Here is a 17,042-nt window from a genome sequence, read left to right as displayed (position 1 = left end):
GGAGATGTGCTCAGAATGTCAAAGCAGATGACTGCCTGTGTACGCACGTGGAATAATAATGCACACATGATCCACTGCCAAGCTGTTACACAAATGAGACAATCCTAGAAATGGGACAAATCCTGGGGAGTGATTTAATGTTTCATGACTTGAAAGGAAGCATATGTTCAGTATGGAACTCAACTTTCACATATTGTGTTCCCAGGTTGTTCTAAAATAGACTGAAATGACATCAGAAGGGTTCCCCTCTGTGTGTTCTTTGCTCACCTGCCATCTGTCTCACCTTATCATCTCATAAAAGCAGCCAGGTAACAAAGAGAATGTAGTGCGTATAGACATACAGATATGCATGCAGATTATACACACACGCACACACATACATAAACACATACATACACATATATATACACACACACAACTTGCACTACTAGTTGTATAAGTGCCTCGAGTGCTACTTGCAGTACTAGAGCTAGTCACACTACCAAGCCATACCAAGCATAAATAGTCAACCTTTCTGCTCTTACTGGTTATCATATAAAAGCTTTTTATCCTAACTAGTTAGCTCGTATGGTCCATATATGCCTGTCTAGCTCATTGGTAGACATTTAAGCTGTTACTAGTTAACTGGTAAACTTTTTTTCTGCCCACTAGTAGACATGAAATATATCATAATAGTTAACTTGCAGATATTTTGCACCTTATTAGTTAACATGTAGGACTTTTTGCCTTCTTCTTATTTACTTGTAAATCTTTCTGCACTCTAATAGTGGACTAGTGCGGCAAGAGACCTCACTAGTACAGGAAACCTAGGTTTGATATTAAGAATTTCTCTTAAATATTCAATTGGCTTTCCATATAAATCTCTCATCTTTGGCATCCGGCATGGATGCTGGAAAACTGGACTTGACTGAAAGTTGCTATATCTAAATGTCCCTGTACTGCAGTTGGTTGCAAATAATTGCAGTTGGTTCTCAGTGGCTGTGACAATTCCCTGCCAAGAAAATAAAAGCCACCTGTAGATCCCACGTGCAGGGGGAGCAAAATTCCCATCCCTCTTTCTCTGAGGCTTGTTTGGAGTGTGTTTTCATCAGTTGCCCACGCACACCCACTGTGCCTATCTGTAGCCCTGCGCTCCTGTCATCCTCCACTGCTGCTTCCTGTGTCGTGACAGCTCTCTGTTTTATCCTCTTACGTGCCGTCACCCTCCGCTCCCCTGGAATTTCAATCTCATGTTCTCTCTTGTTTCTTCTCTCCTCCGCCACCAACACCATCAGCATCCCCTGCCTTCATCTTGTCTTCACATGTCTCCTGGAGAGTCGTGAGCAGAGGAGTGCAGAGGGAAGCTTCTCCCTGTGTAGAAGGATTCTTCTGCCAGGTTTAACTTTAAGGATGTTAGATAAGTTGATAAATTAGACAGCCTTTCATAACACAAATCATGGTTTTTTTTCTTAGATGTTATCTAATGTCAAAGATGCAGAGATGCGCAGTGCGTAGGAGGAGAAGTTGACAATTTCCTTAATTTCTTGGATCAGCAGCTATTTCTAAAAATATTTTTAATTTACTTTCAGTCATGAGCTCTTTTCTGCCTGAACTGGAAGAGAAAAATTAATAATAAGGAGCAAATATGTCCCTGTATTTCCAGCAGTGTGTCTATATTACATCTGGCTTTATGAGTTTGTCTCTGTATTTGTAATTAATCTTCTATAAAAGAACTTGATAATATCCTTACTCAAAATTAAATTAAACCCTGACCAAAAGTAAGTCAGCTGAAGCTGTCTTGAAAATTTGTAACAGAGTTGCATTCAATGTCTTGGAGTTTAGACTTTAGTTTGCATCACTTTTTTGTGCAGCATTGGAAGAAACTTCTTTATTTTTACCCGAGTACACAAGTCAAGTTGATGTTTTTTTTATCTACATTTTAGAAGATAATTGATATTTGTTGCTTCTCTGGCTGTTACTGATTTCTTCACTGATTAGGGATCGTTTATAAAAGACTTATAAGGTTATGAAAAATCTGTATTTGTCATCAAACAGAGTTTCTGACCCTCTCTAGTTTGTGATATCTTGATATTGGGTAGATTGTTTTACGCACCGCTATCAAGAAATATCACATATAAGGTATAAAAACTGGGTCCAAAGCCGCCTTCTCTGCCAGACTATCACTTTCTTTTCTTCGACTCTTTATTTTTCTTGTGATACTTGCCAATGTGCTTTATTTCCAGTCGTGTTTAAATTGCAGCATTATTACTTAAAAGTTAGATTTCTTTTTATAATGCATAAACTCTGAACAAAAAACATGACTACTGCCTTAAACACATTTGTGTAGAAACAAATACACAACTATGACTTACAGAAACAATGAAAACAAGCTGATGAAAAATTCATAACAATACCAGCAGTTTCTTTGTTTTATATACACATTTATATTTTTGATATATACACTGTACAGATTTCAAAAAATAAATGGTTGATATTTCACATTGTGCACCCCACGGATGTGTAACTACAAAGAGAAGAGGAAGTGAGAGGGGGGCTGAGAGATACCAAGGACAGACAGATATCAACAACCCCAGTAAATACTGATGACTTTTTTCTTTTTTCATACAGGACACTTCACGATCATTTGTACAGTATATTAATTAAAATGTTGCTGGTAAACCTCTCTTTGTCTCAAGCTGTAACCCCAAAAGAGAATGCCCAAAATCAGAAATGCGAGCGTGTCCGGTAAGATGTACCAGTGTATGGCATTTGGCTTGTGAGGAGTGTGGGCGGACATATCTAGCTCGATTTCTTAAAACTGAAACACACAAAACCCCTGACTATTATTCAACTTCGGCTAAATCTGCATTGATTCTAGTGACTTTTCACTAAGCCTTTGGAATGTAATGCCTTGTTTAACACACAGGGCTGACAGGACACACTGTGTTCCTGGTTATTTTGGGACGCTCTGATGCTCTGACCTGAGATGTAGCTAACAGTGATGCAAAGAGGTGATGATTACCTCTTGTCTCACCTTTTTTCTCCTCCCCCCTCCCTGACACTTGGAGAGAGGGAGCGCATATGGTGAAAGTGAGGCGTGGCAGGGTTCATAAGGCACACACAGAACACTTAGTGCCAGAAAGCATGTGTGCACAACGGGGGAGTTTTAGGGATACGTCAGCTGAGATTTTAAGGTGCCACCCTTCATTTTTTCTGGTCTTGGTGAATCATATATCAGACTAGATTAGAAGGACAGAATGGAGAAAATGTGGGTAGCTGCTTCCGTTTCAACTAAAAATCTGTTGTATTATGCAAAAGTAGACTGGTTTTATCAGAGGTTTTTTTCTTTCACCTTGGCTCTCAGCTCATGTATAACAGATTTGCCTCCCAAACCAAAAACCCTTTTAAGCCACTCATGAGGAAAATAACCCTGCTATTAAGAGAGGTTTGTTCCAGCATCAGCGTCAACAAGTGCAGTGAATTTTAAAGAAGTGACAGCTCTTTAAAAAAAAACTGATTTCTTTGTACATCTGGATCATTTCATACAGAATAAAAACAGTAAACAATGTTGTTCTGTATTAAACTGGCAAAATAGAACTCAGTGCAGATATATACACAGAGAGAGAGACTCACAGAAAACACAAGCACACCAACTGAACTTTGAATACTGACACTCCACACAGTGCAGACATACATACCAACATACAGATGCAGACACAAACACACGTCCAGCAGACAAAACAAACAGTGGAATGTAAAAAGACCCTCCCAACTAACCAAGTGTTATTACTCAAACTTGTTTCCACTCATCTGGTCGGCACATATCTGTAAGAGGCTCGGGGGAGGCCAGATTCAGGCAGTGAAGCAAACAACTGGATGGTGCAAAGACAACTTCCAGAACAACAAAAACAATCCTTGGACCAAGTGTTTGGTAGAAAGGAAAATAAGGTCTATGCTGCTCTGACAACAAATCCAAGTGTAATGAACAGAGTAACACCACAGACGGACACGCATGTTATAACAATAGTAACATGATCAGGTCTTACTAACATAATACCATCTGTAGCATTTAACTACCCGCATTCATGCATTTTTAGTCAACTCACAAAATATTGTGAGAATAAATGTCAAGGTCCACTTTATATATTTCTACTCTTAACTGCACATGACACTGTAGCAGAAAAATAAAAATCCTCTAACAGGGCAGTGCTGTGCTGTTTCATATTTTTCCTCTGCAGCAAAGGGTCAGTTTTTGGACCCATTACTTATGTTCACCATGATGTGGCCTTAGACACAACTGAGAAACATCCTCTGTTGAGAAAAACCATTAATGTTGAAGAAAGCTAAAAGGCAGTAAAGAGCTTGTGAGGGGGACGTAAAGTGAAGATTATTTTCTTATCACAAAAACAAAATGCCTCTAGTAACATATTGCTGTGCATATTTTTTTTTTAAAATGCCGCTGAGACCTGTTCCACCTCTGTGATGTGATAGAGGTAAATGTTGTTTTAGAGATCAAATAATTGATGTTGTTGAGGCCAGATGTTGTTGCCAGCTGTTTTTTTTTCTCTCAAAATGAATTCATAATGAAAACCATTCACTGAGGGGCTTGTGGATTATCTGATTAACCATGGCATTGTTTCTGGAAAAACAAGCTGCAGTTGAATCTTTCAAAAGCAATTTCAAATGCAGCTTGCACCACAATGAAATCCCTTTCATCTGCGTTGTATTTGCATACAGCAGCAGAGAATTTAGGGATTGAAGGAAAGCTGTTAGCCTGACTCCAAACCACCAGTGGTCAGCAGATAACAGTTTACAGTTTACAGTTTGATGTTAGTGACCTCGCAACCTCTCCAGCTTATAATAATAAATACCTCATTTTAAGTTAGCATGGGAAATCCACTTTTAACAATACTTCTAGTTTAGCTTTATCCAACAAACTTCCTCATTCACACACTCACACACGGTCATAAACCCACACTTCCACTCTGCTGGAAGCTGGCTTTTTGCTTATTTTCTGTCTGGAAGAACAGATTATTTCTGTTTTCTTTTGGAAAAAAACCCAAAAACATATATATTTTCAATCTTTTTCTGTCCATTGGGATTTCTTTTCCAAAAAGAATTTGGAACATTTTTTGACACTTGCCCTATGGGACCAGCTTTAAGTGTTCATGTTCATATCCTTTTTTTTTTGTTGTGGAACAACTTCATTTTGGGTTACAGCACATCACCCACAGCACGAACAGACAACAAAGGGGTCCAGCCAGGGCAGAATTATTACAGTGGTGCCAGAGAAAGAGTGAAAAGTGGAAACCATTGATGAATTTAATGGCTGAGGCCAACTCCAGCATGATTCCATTTTAAATACAACCTCTTTCTCTTCCTTTGCTTGTGTCTGATTCACTGAATTGTTCAGGTAGTTGCAGAAGAAGTGACAGAGGAGTTGAAGATTCCCAGAACATAAAAGGTTGTGAAGGTCACAGGTTTGAACGCTGCCCATCATGCCGCCACAGGGGATCATCGGTTTGATCCATTTTTGGTTGGTAGTTTGATTTTTGTGGGTGGCAAGAGGTGCTGCTGATGTTAAATACTAGGTGCTTTAGACAAGGTGGAGGACAGACTGAGGGACACCTTAAAAAGGAGAATGAGAGAATAAGAAGTGAGGACATCAAAGACATTTAAGGGATGAAAGGAGGGGTCAGGTGGGAATCAGTGCTTGACAACGGTGAAATGTAAGGATGGTGTCACAAGGACTGACAGTGGGGATATCAAAGAGGCCTGAGAACAAAGAGATGACACATATTATCTGCAGCCAAAGACTGCAGTTAGAGGGGAGAGGGGATATGTGCTGAGGGCAGGGTGATGCTGAATTTTGGGGTGGGAAACCCTTTAGGCAGGTGGGTAGCTGGTTCCTCAGGCTTTCAGAGCATGCCACTGGGCCACAGCATTACGAGGGCGACCCATCATGTCTTTCCAGTGTTTTACCTCCGCAGGGCCACTCTTCCAGGAAAGATAAATCTGTGAGAAAAACAGAAGAGTAGCAGTGCATCTCTTGTAATGTCACACAGGGGTCGATGTTATTTGTGGAGAGCTTCCCCTCCCAAAAAACTGTGGGGTATTAAGAAAAAAAAAATCACTGAGTCTTAAGTCTAGCCTCGCTTTCAGCTGTAAGCCTGCCACTCTAATAAGAGTTTAACTAAAATCCAGGGCAGAAAAAAAGCCTTAAGAAGAGGAGATTTCACTTGCTGTAACACTATGAGAAGGCTAATACTGACAGTAATGAAGATCAGACACTAAGTAGAAAGAAATCTGGATCCGTACATGTCACAGGGAACACTGCTCATGTCCTCCAATCAGACATGTTATCCATGAATGTGGTATTATGGGAAAATTCAATAACTGGTGTGTGTATGTGTGTGTGCTTGTGTGTGAGCAGATAATTTATATGGTTAGAATAGACAGTAAAGCACCTGCAATTGTTGTGAGTCTGTACAAATGTCAGAGAACACAATAGCTCAGATTAGAGATTATTCTTGAGAGTCTGCTTGAGTGTGGGTTTCAGTGGAGCTTTAGGATTTTAGGTATTTAAGATACAAAAGAAATAATACAGTAATAGATTCTGTGTGAGCGCTGTTCTCCAGTTTGGTATCTATCCATACTCACAAAGGTGTGGAAAATTGGTTAAGTTAAGAAATTAAGCCTGTATGCACAAGGACAGGGGGCTCCTGTAGTCAGAGTGGGGTTTAGTGCTAATAGAGGATTCAGCAGTGGGGTAAAAACCAATAAAGATGGAATACAGCAACGTTAGAAACATAAAAAACTACTACTCTAATTAAGGGATTTGTACATTTCTAATTATTTCCCTGACAGGAATTCAATTTGGCAATGTTATAATAGAAGCAAAGAAAGTTTGTAATTTGCAAGCTCAATTTATTCTGATTGAAAGCTGAGCTGGCGCTGCCTTGACTCTGTTAATCACACAGACAGTGAGGGGAGTGGCTCTTTCAGAGAAGATCAGTCAGAAAGCGAGCAATCAACTCAAGATGGCAAAGTTAACTCTTAAAAATACATACCCAAATATAAGAAAGCATTACTACCTGGTTTTCCTGTTATTTACCTAACTGTGTAAAATTTTTGATTCTTATTGGGAAAAACCTTAAAATGTGAAAACTGAATCCAGACAACCCAATTACACTTATTACGTCAAATCAATCTGCAAGAAGAAGCGTAGCAGATTTTACTTCAACCTGTTGACGCTGTGCTACAAATGTTAGTTCCTGTCAAACACCGAGGAGAGATTCTCAGATCTTCATGGTCAAAACTATGACAGTTTCCTGGCACAGGTGTGAGACATTCAGGATAGACCTGCCAACGTAAAGATGAGCACAAGTACTCCAGATCTACTGGAAATAATAGACCCTTTGTCTAGGAAACCAATATAATACCTAAGGTTTATTTGCCTCTATTAGCTCTGATTTGTACATGGATATTTGAGAAATTTGGACACGACAGTTGTCTCCTGGAGCATTGAATGTGTTTTTCTTAAAGAAAAGATTGTCATTCACATGGAAACATAAAACAAATAAGTTTGGCCATGAATGGGTCTTTCACTGACGTAAAAAAAAACAACAAAAACCTTTCAAGTTATAATAGGACTGAATTTTTTACATCCAGTTTGTTTATGTATCTGCTGTGCCATGCATTGGTCATTATTGTCAGTCTAAATAAAAGAAATCAGATTGTTTTTTCTTTTGATTGTTGGTTGTATATTTATTTATATACTACCAGTTAGAAAGAGTGGCCTGCATTTTCCAGCAGGGGTCAGTAGAGACTGGCTCAGTGATCAGCTGCTGACTGTCTGTCACAGAGTCAGAAACCCACAGAAGAAGAGAAGAAAAAGAAGGAGGAGAAGAGGAGAAGAAGAGGATAGGAGGAAGGAAGAGGCAAGGAAGAAGGACGGAGATACCTTTCCAATGACATCATTGCGACTGAGCCTGTCCTTGTCCATGACGGTGATAATTATGGTGGTCTCCCTCAGCACGTGGGCAGGCACGTCAAAGGGGAAGGACTCGTTGAAGACGGGGTTGAGACAGCGCTTCATTACCACTGTCTTCTTCTTCTCCACCCGCTTGTCCTTGTGCATCAACCACACTTTTACATAGGGGTCTATGTGGGAGAAGGGAGTATGTCAGTTTGCAAAATCTCTTCCTGATGAATCTAGTCTTGGTTTGTGTGCTATCATGGATTATATATTCTTTTGCAGTGAACAAAATCCCATTTTGTTGTGTTTTTTGCAGCAGCCCTGATGTAGAAGGCAAAAATAAAAGGACATGCAAGATGAAGGAGCATTTATTATACCAGAAGTGCCTCCGATGTCCATGGCTTTGAGGTTGCGGGCTTTGATGATGCTCACAGTGATGGTGTTGGCTGTGGGGTTGTAGCACAGAGACACCAGCAGATCCCCTCGACTCCCCTGCAAAAATTATACACAACCATAACAGCCGCTTGTTTACTTTTTTATTGCCTTTTCACATTGTTTGCCCCTCTGCTGCTTCCTGTGTGTTTCTGTTTTTTCTCCTCTGGCTGTCTGTGTTCTCATCGTCTACCTGTCAGCCTCTCCATATTCCCCTTCTATCTCTTCTCCCACCAGCACGCTGCCACAGCTCCCCCGGGAGCATCACGCCAGCCAGGAATGACATCACCCATTACATTCTGTCCCGTCCTCTCCTTCCCCTCCTCCCCTCTTCTTCCCTCCTCCACCTCCTTCTTCCCTTTCCTTTCCTTCCCATCCCTCCCCCCTTTTTTCTTTCTACTCACGCTGCCATCGCTACATGGTTTCAGCTCCTTCCAGAAAGTCTGCATGTTGGCCAGGTCCAGTTTGTTGAGGGGGATGGAAACCTCTCCTATGGGGTCATTTCTGCTGAAGCGGTCATAGTCGAGGACCTGCAGGTACAAAGTTCTCTGGACCACTTTCTCATAGGGGAACCCTGGGTGTGAAATAAGAAGGAAACCGTCTCAGTTTGTCACACTGCTGCACATGGACAAAAATGACGTTGATACAGTCAAATTCACATTTAAGCTATGAGTTACCTTCAAACAGGAAGGTCTCGTTCCAGTGGGGATTCAGGTTCTTCCTCTTGACTTTGGTCTCCAGTTTGTGCTTCTTGTCTGGCAGCAGGTACAGTTTGACAAATGGATCAGATGTGCCGGAAAAGTCCTTTGCAGGTAAATCCTGGCCCTTGAGGATTTTTACAGTAAGGGTGGAGTCCTGAAAACTGTATCCAACACTGAACTGGATACGACCAAGTTTCTCGCACACTGGACCCTCATGTTCTTCCTCCTCTGAACCTGGAGACAACTGAATGATACGGGGGGGACAATTATTTTTTTTAACTTCACAATGGGTTTGTGAAACATTTAAGCAAAACACTAGTGGAAGTAGCATTTGCCTGTGTTACTGCTTCATTACTCTGTTCTAAAAACAGGCATAAAGTTTTGAGAACCTATCTTCAGTAGAAGAAACCAATAAAGAAAAGGTCACAAACGTTATTGAAACACATTATTACACCAAATTAGATTTTAATTGTGATTATTTTTTTTCCTTCAAGCACTTTTCCCTGTGAGAAGCACACACTAGGAGCAAATCAATTTAAAGATTTCTTTAGTTGGTGGTTCCGCTGAACTATATAGCACACAATTATAGCCCCCTCTTTAATACAGCTGGATGAGGAGGAAAAACACTAAGTGTACAACATAACAGACAACACAACAAACTGAATCCTTAAAATGACCATGAAGCTGTTGACAAAGCAAAGTAGAGTCAAGACCTGCTTACTCACTTGTTCAGAGCTCAGGAGCTTTTAGCGCCATCGCAAAGTGCTCATCAGCAGACTGTGTTTGCTCTCTATAGAATAAACTACAGAGGGTCTATTGTATAACATTGCAGTGAATGAGTAAAAGAGGGCCTGAGTCTGGACACAGGTGGTTTTCTGTTGGATTTGTGAAATGTCCTGGTATGTGAGACAAGCAGTGGAAGGGTAAACAAAACACTGCAGACAAATGGTGCACACTCTTAGATGTATTTACAGGATGTTGCACAGAGAAACACTTTCCACAAGCAGCCAGGAGACAAAACATAGAACAATTATTGTGGATTTCAATCAGACTGGGGCACTAATTGTTCACTTTTGCATTAAAGGCACAGCCACAGACCGACAATAGCATAATGCTATAGTGTGATAAAGACAGAGAGTGTCCATGGCCGTGTGGCGATGAGAACCCGATTATCTGCTGGTAGACAGACCCTCTGACTGATGGTGGCGTGGCCTTGAGGGAGGTAGAGAAAGCCAGTTTAAAAAAATGTTATCTGATTGGCCAAGAGCTGGAGGCATTACTCAAGGAGCAGTTCCAGGAATTTAATATCCAATTCAGTATTCTCCAGCATATTTCTGATGGTGCTGCTCAGCCTTATTCTCTATGCTGAATATGATCACTTTTCATTATGCAGCCCTCCACCCAAAAGCTGGCCTAAATTGCTTTTCCCTATTTTGTGCATTGGGTGCCCTCGCTTTTTTTTTTCCCACAGTCCTTGGTTTTTATTCAAGTTCTAAACTTCCCTCTTCATTGTTATTTCTGAAACCTTATCAGCCAACTTGCTGTAGATGCAAATTACGGTAGCACAAAAATTTTGTCAGGTATTTTAAATGAGTACAACACCTAGTGAAAGTGTTTAACTTAAATTGTTCACAAAACCATTAAAAACACCAGAACCCACTTGATAAGGGGTATCCCTCATTTATACTGACAATTACTATCATCTAAAAAGATTAAAGCATAAATATCAGCAATATTTTGCACTGCCTGACGTTTTTTTTTTTAAATGGTGTAGCTCTTTATTCCTTCATACAGTCCCCTGCTGCTGTGTATACCCAGCATTTTTCAACCCACACTTTAAAATAGTGGCCAACAAATACACCATTTACTCTTATCTATTCAGTGTTTGCCAAAAGCTATTGGGCCTCAATTTTTTTGTGATAATCATTATTTTTTTTAATCTCTATTTTAAAAGTGAAGCATCCATAGACACACTGTTTATTTTTTATTTTTTTACATATTCATCTTCTTTTTTCTCACAAATGACTGACCTGGTTTGGTGTGGCTCTAACAGAAAGACTTAAAGAATCAAGTCATGGGAAGCAGACACACAAAAAAAGTTAAGTTGTGCAGCAAAAAAACTCAATAAGTCTTTAAATGTGTGCAGAAAAAGATGTGAGAACATTCACACACAACAATGAATGGCTTCGTGAGTATCACATACGTGAAAGCAGTGTCTAAGTATGTGCCATAACGATGTGATGCCTACGCATCCGCCATCCATCCACCCCCAGCTCCTATCACCTGAGCTGCTGGAGAGCTTTGATGTACATGTACTCTGACATCCAGAGTCATTACCCAGCATCCTTTTTGTTCAATCTATGGAACTTAGTCTGCCATTGCTTTTTCTACAGCAGCACAAGTGGCTTAAAATGCTGGATAGGTATTCTGGGGGTGAAAGGAGGGTTGTGTAATATTGTATAGATGCCTTTAGTGAAACTACCCTGAATGAGTATTATCATTAGGCAGCCCCACCACAGTGAATCCTTCAGACACACTGCGAGAGCCACATAATTACAACCTGCTCATACCCATTTCTGCCACATTCTCCCTCTGCACCCACAGCATTGCGTGTTCCCAGCAGCTAATTATCCAACCCCGCTGAATAAGGCACACATCCACGCCCCTCCCAGTGTCTCACTTCAGGGTGAAGATGACTGTGCAGCAATAACTAGTGCTGATCGACAGGTGGGTGAGCTTACTGGGATGAAGACCTTCCTGAGTAATGAGAGATTTTAAAAACTTTTCATCAAACTTTGGTCAAATAAACCAAAGTGTGTGGGCTTTCTTTTCTCACTCTCTCCTCCAGAAACAACAGTGTATTATTTTCAGTGGGCGGTATACAAATACATGGAAGCACCTCAAGCAAAATGACTGTAATGTTAAGTCTACTTTATCACAACTTTGGTTTTGTTTTCAAGCATTGGCCATCCTTTCTCTCAGTTATAATTCCAGTATTTTTCCAAAGTTTCTGACAAATTTGAACACTTCTCTCTTCCAAAAAACTTGTTTAAATGTGAAGAAATGTTCGCACATCTCAGCAGAAAAATTCTAAGACTGAATTATAATACTTAACACTTTGAGGCAAAATACCCGTTACAATACAGGTGACTCATTTGAACTACAGTGACAGCAGTTTCCATCACTATTGTAGTTTTTGTCACCTTGCCACAGAGCTCCAAAACTCAATGTCAGCAAAGCGCAAACTCAATCCACAGTCCAATTTGCCTCAAATCATGCCAAAGAGAGGAAGAAAGTACAATTCAGTCAGTCAGTCAGTGGTGTGTCAAGACCATGGACTGTATAATTCTCATGGATGTAGTCTCCATGACATCACTCGTTTGTTTATTAGGCTGAGTTTTCAAGTCTGTCTTTGTAGGATGCCTTATTGAAAAGGTTGAACTAAACCTAACTCTGGTTGAGGAAGTGTAAGGAAAAGGCGTGTGTGTGCGTGTGTGTGTGTGTGTGTGTGTGTGTGTGTGTGTGTGTGTGTGTGTGTGTGTGTGTGTGTGTGTGTGTGTGTGTGTGTGTGTGTGTGGTGGGGCTACAGTGTGTGTCCCTGTCTGATTAGGGAATCACATTTTTTATACCTTTGAAACTACAGAGTTGTAGGCTATGCTAATTCACAAATAAAAATAAGCTATTCAGAATAAAGTCATTTTTTTCAAACAGGATGAAAATACTTTTTGTTTTGCTGTAAATTTGTCTTTTTTTGAATTGGTGTACATGGTGTCCTAAACTTCCAGATCTGGCCTCAAGGGGACGCAAAATGAACAACAGTTTTTAACACTGCATCAGCGTCATTCCCACTTGGTCAAGGACTATCTGGAAAGGCTACTGTTTTGTCTGGCATATAGACTCTGTTTCCCATGAGCACTTGCACCCACTGTTGTGAGGATGTGAGTCTTACCAAGGCATGTGTTTGTTTTGAAGCTGATAAATCGAGAGCAGATCTTCTTTTGAACACCAATTTTCTTTGTTCAAGACAACATTTAAGTGGATACAACCTGATGAGGTAATGTATTGATTTGTAGTTAGGTAGTGCTACTGTTTGAACTCAGTTTGTAGCGTAGTTTAGTAGCTATCTAGTAACTCATAATGTGAATAAATCCTGGTTATCTCCTATCAGAGCACATCTACCAACTCCAACCTCACCGAGCAGAGCCAACATAACATCACTCTTAATTTTATGGATAGACCCTCAAGTTTAAACAGACCACTGCAGTGTAACTGCTGCATGTTGTTTGGGAAACACATTTTTACAAACAACTTAGCACATGTCTTAGCCTTTAGCCTGTGCTCTATCACTCTCCTGTTCAGCTTTCTTCTGCTCTTCTGTACTTTTTCTTTTTGCAAGTCCCACTCCTGTGTCTGCCATTTGTAAAAACTTCGATCACCAGCTTGGTGTTGTCATAGAAACTTTGACATACCAACCCAGGACAACCCAAACAGGAGGCTGAGAAATAACATTTGGTAAAAACCTGTTTTGGTGCTGATAATCTCATTTTCAGTTTCGGATTACGATCAGGCCTTGCAGGGACTTAAATGACAGAAACTTAAAGAATACTTTGAAACAGTAAGTTATAGATTATTTCTAGGTTTTCTTTCACTTACTTATCTAAAGGTCAGCTGTTACCTTTATCTTAGAGCATAAAAAATGATCTAGAAGGCCATATGAGTCTGTCTGACATCTCATTTATTATGATTTAAAAGTCCAGGCTGACAGCAGCCCTCTTCTAAATATAGATTTAGCAAAGCTGGGAACAAATGGACCATGCATGAGTAAGTGAGTGGTGTCTCAATAAATTGTGATATACTGTGATGTTAGCGTGTGTTACCATGAGCATATCGCTGGTGACAGAGTTAGCCAGGTCAGAGACAGAGGTGTTTCCATTGTGGCGACGTCCGGTCTCGTCTGGGGTCTGACCCCTGGGGCTGCTGCCTGGTTTGTTACCTGGAGTCCTATTAAATGAATGAAAATACAGAAACACAGATTCACATCAACATGTCTTGTAGCATATATTTCTAGTCTGTTTATCTTTTATAGTTTGTAAAAACAGGTAGCTCCATCTTACAGTAAACAACCACCCTTACCTATCTAAAAAAAAAACCAAACAAACAAACAAACAAAAAAAACAAACAAAAAAATCCCAGTTGTCCTGGAAAAGCAGTTGCAGGGTTTGCCTTTTGATTCTATAATGACCCCTTTTCATTTATTTGGGGCCTCAAATAAAAAGATTAAAATGTGTTGAAAATTCTCTTGTTGCTATATGGGAGCAGCCAAGTTTAAAAAATATTGTGGAAACCTTCCCCAGAAAATGCCAGTGTAGGAGATCATTAAGGCACCTCTAGAACCAGCAGGGTGAGGGTTGTGTAACAGAAGACATTCAGAAACACAGAGTAGTTATATTTTGCATTCATTAATGTTAGAACTGAATCAGTGGAAAATACAACACTGCTGACCTTCAAAAACACCCACATATTTCTTCTTCTGTACCTGGTGCCATTCTTTCTTCCTTCACAATGGTTGTACTTTCATTAAGAAGGTTTTGTCATTATGGTCTTTATCTGCTTATGGAAAAACCTTTCAAAGCACACTGAAACGATACAATCTGTAAGTAAAATGCTTGTTCCTGTCTTGCTCAGAGCATGAGAACCTTGTATTCGTCTGTATGTTCTGGACTATGGACTCCCTAATAATGGTAAATAATTCTCAACAGCAAAAGCAACACAAGAAACAATCTGATCACATCATACCAAATCAATGTGTGGGATAAATGAAGGCATAAAGACAGTCCAGGGCACTGTCCTGCAATCCAGGCCACAGCAACAGAGCATCTATAAACAGCTGATTACATAGACATAATATTACTTCAACCATGATCGGTGGTGATAACACAGTAACATTAAAAGTTGGGATGTTGGTCATATATGTTTGTCAACTGCAAAGCCTGTCAATGGCCCTGCTCAGCTTGAATAATGTTACCATCAGTGGAAATATTAATTTCAAAATTAATCATGAGAAGTAAGCAGGCTAATGACCTAATTTACTGTACTGTTCTCTGGTTTTACCATATTTAAGTTACTGTGCTGAGGTTTGGGGCAACACGGACAAATGCTCACTGCATTCATAATCCATACTCCAAAAACGAGCCATAAGAATTATTCATCAAGTCAGATACCTGGACCCCACTAACCCATTATTTCTACAGGCAAGGCTACTTAAATTTTCAAATATTGTGAAATACCAAACTGCAGTAATCATGTTTAAGGCCAAATCCCACTTATTATCCGCAAATAATCAAAACCTGTTTAGGAGACATGGGGAAGGGTTAAGTCCAAAAAGAGAGATAAATTTCAAAACATCTGCTGTACGCACCACTACCTAAACCTTTTCAGCAGCAATCTGTGGGGCGAAACTTTGAAACAGTCTGTCTGTAGAGCTACAACAATGCAGTCATGTCTATAACTTTAAAAGGAAATATAAAGACGTGATATTCACAAAATATAGGTTGGAGGATGGGATTTAATAACCACTGTGTCAGGGCAGGAAAGCTCGAGATCCTAAATGACAAAGCTGTCTGTCCACTGGGGTTGCTTATGTGTATGTGTGTATATATACATGTATTTAAGTATGTTGGGGTATACACGTTTCTATATAAAATGAATATGTGTGTATGTCTATGTGTATTTATCTCTGTGTGTGTGTGTGTGTATATATATATATATATATACATATATATATATATATATACATATATATATATATATATATATATATATATATATATATATACATATATATATATATATATATATATATATACACACACACACACACACACACACACACACACACACATACATATAGATACATATAGATACATATAGATACATGGAAGGTTGGCTTACTGTATGGTACTTAACTACAACTGGAGAGGGGGTGGAAGTTAATAATATGAACTTCTTTCCACTCCTTTAGGAAAATGTAAAAGATGGTGAATTAGGGATTTACAATTTCTTTTTTTTCTTTTGTTTTGCTGTCTTTTTTCTTAGTGTTATTCTTCTACATTTTCAAAAAAAAACTTTCATTCATTCATTCATTCATTCATATATTCAATTGTGTAGTAAGAAGTCCTTGTGTTAAATCATTAGCAAAGTTAAAGAGTCTAAGTTAACTCATGTTAACCCACCATGAGCAGAGCACGTTTACATTATTTTGCAATGGCGAGGAAAATTTTCCCTGTTAACAGGCAGGAACCTTGAGCAGAACCAGACTTATTTAAGACAGACATCCACTGAGAATGTGTTGGGGCTAAGGAGCATACATAAATACAATACAGACAGTGAAGGTTCAAGTATGTGTACCTTTGCAGAACCCTCCAATTAATGCGAACAGACTGATCTGAATACTTAGGTCTCACATTAGCATGTATAATCAGATCATAACAGGGGTAGGACCAAAAGTGTCAGTTGTAGCAGCTGGAGTCAGACTGTTCTTAAATTAACACTGGCATCAATGGCATCAATGGGACAATCTACTCAGCTGTACAAATAAATCATTTCAGAATCAATAAATCACCCTCAAATAAAGATTTTGTTTCTGCTCCACTTTGAATCTGGGTTTTTCTCACCAGTGATTTTACCTAACCCCCACATTATCCCTCACTTAGCATGACAATCAGAAAACATTGAAACAGAAAGCCTGGCTCAGTCTAAAGGTAACAGAATCTAGCAGCTCTAAGCTCATCAGTTAACACTTTTATGTGCTTTTTTTTAATAAAATTTGAAATTTGTACAAAGCTTAAGTGTTTAAGTGACAAGTTTTGGCTTACAAAGCATTTTTGAGCTCCACTGTTTTCCCAGCACCTGCTGTTTCTGTACTGTTTCCAGTCTGAATTCTGGCAGTGACT

General features: G+C 39.5%; 1 protein-coding gene across 2 annotated transcripts in view; it reads right to left on the bottom strand.

The window, feature by feature from the left end:
* Nucleotides 1–3,480: 3,480 nt before the first annotated feature.
* syt7b (synaptotagmin VIIb) overlaps nucleotides 3,481–17,042 on the bottom strand; it is a 112,877-nt gene continuing 99,315 nt past the window's right edge. For both annotated transcript variants that reach the window (XM_074666435.1, XM_074666437.1), the window contains 6 exons: nucleotides 13,968–14,091; nucleotides 9,067–9,334; nucleotides 8,794–8,963; nucleotides 8,335–8,449; nucleotides 7,943–8,142; nucleotides 3,481–5,994 (listed from right to left, as the gene is read on the bottom strand). In XM_074666435.1, the coding sequence (XP_074522536.1) occupies nucleotides 5,890–5,994; nucleotides 7,943–8,142; nucleotides 8,335–8,449; nucleotides 8,794–8,963; nucleotides 9,067–9,334; nucleotides 13,968–14,091 (982 nt within the window). In that variant the 3' untranslated portion in view covers nucleotides 3,481–5,889. The remainder of the gene's footprint in view (nucleotides 5,995–7,942; nucleotides 8,143–8,334; nucleotides 8,450–8,793; nucleotides 8,964–9,066; nucleotides 9,335–13,967; nucleotides 14,092–17,042) is intronic.

This window comes from Halichoeres trimaculatus, unplaced genomic scaffold (genome assembly GCF_033239565.1).
Source record: "Halichoeres trimaculatus isolate MK-OKI-2021-1 unplaced genomic scaffold, fHalTri1.1 fHalTri1_scaffold_3, whole genome shotgun sequence".
Classification (NCBI taxonomy): Eukaryota; Metazoa; Chordata; class Actinopteri; order Labriformes; family Labridae; genus Halichoeres; species Halichoeres trimaculatus.
The sequence above is the reverse complement of the archived record's forward strand: the minus strand, read 5'-3'. Positions and strand labels throughout refer to the sequence as shown.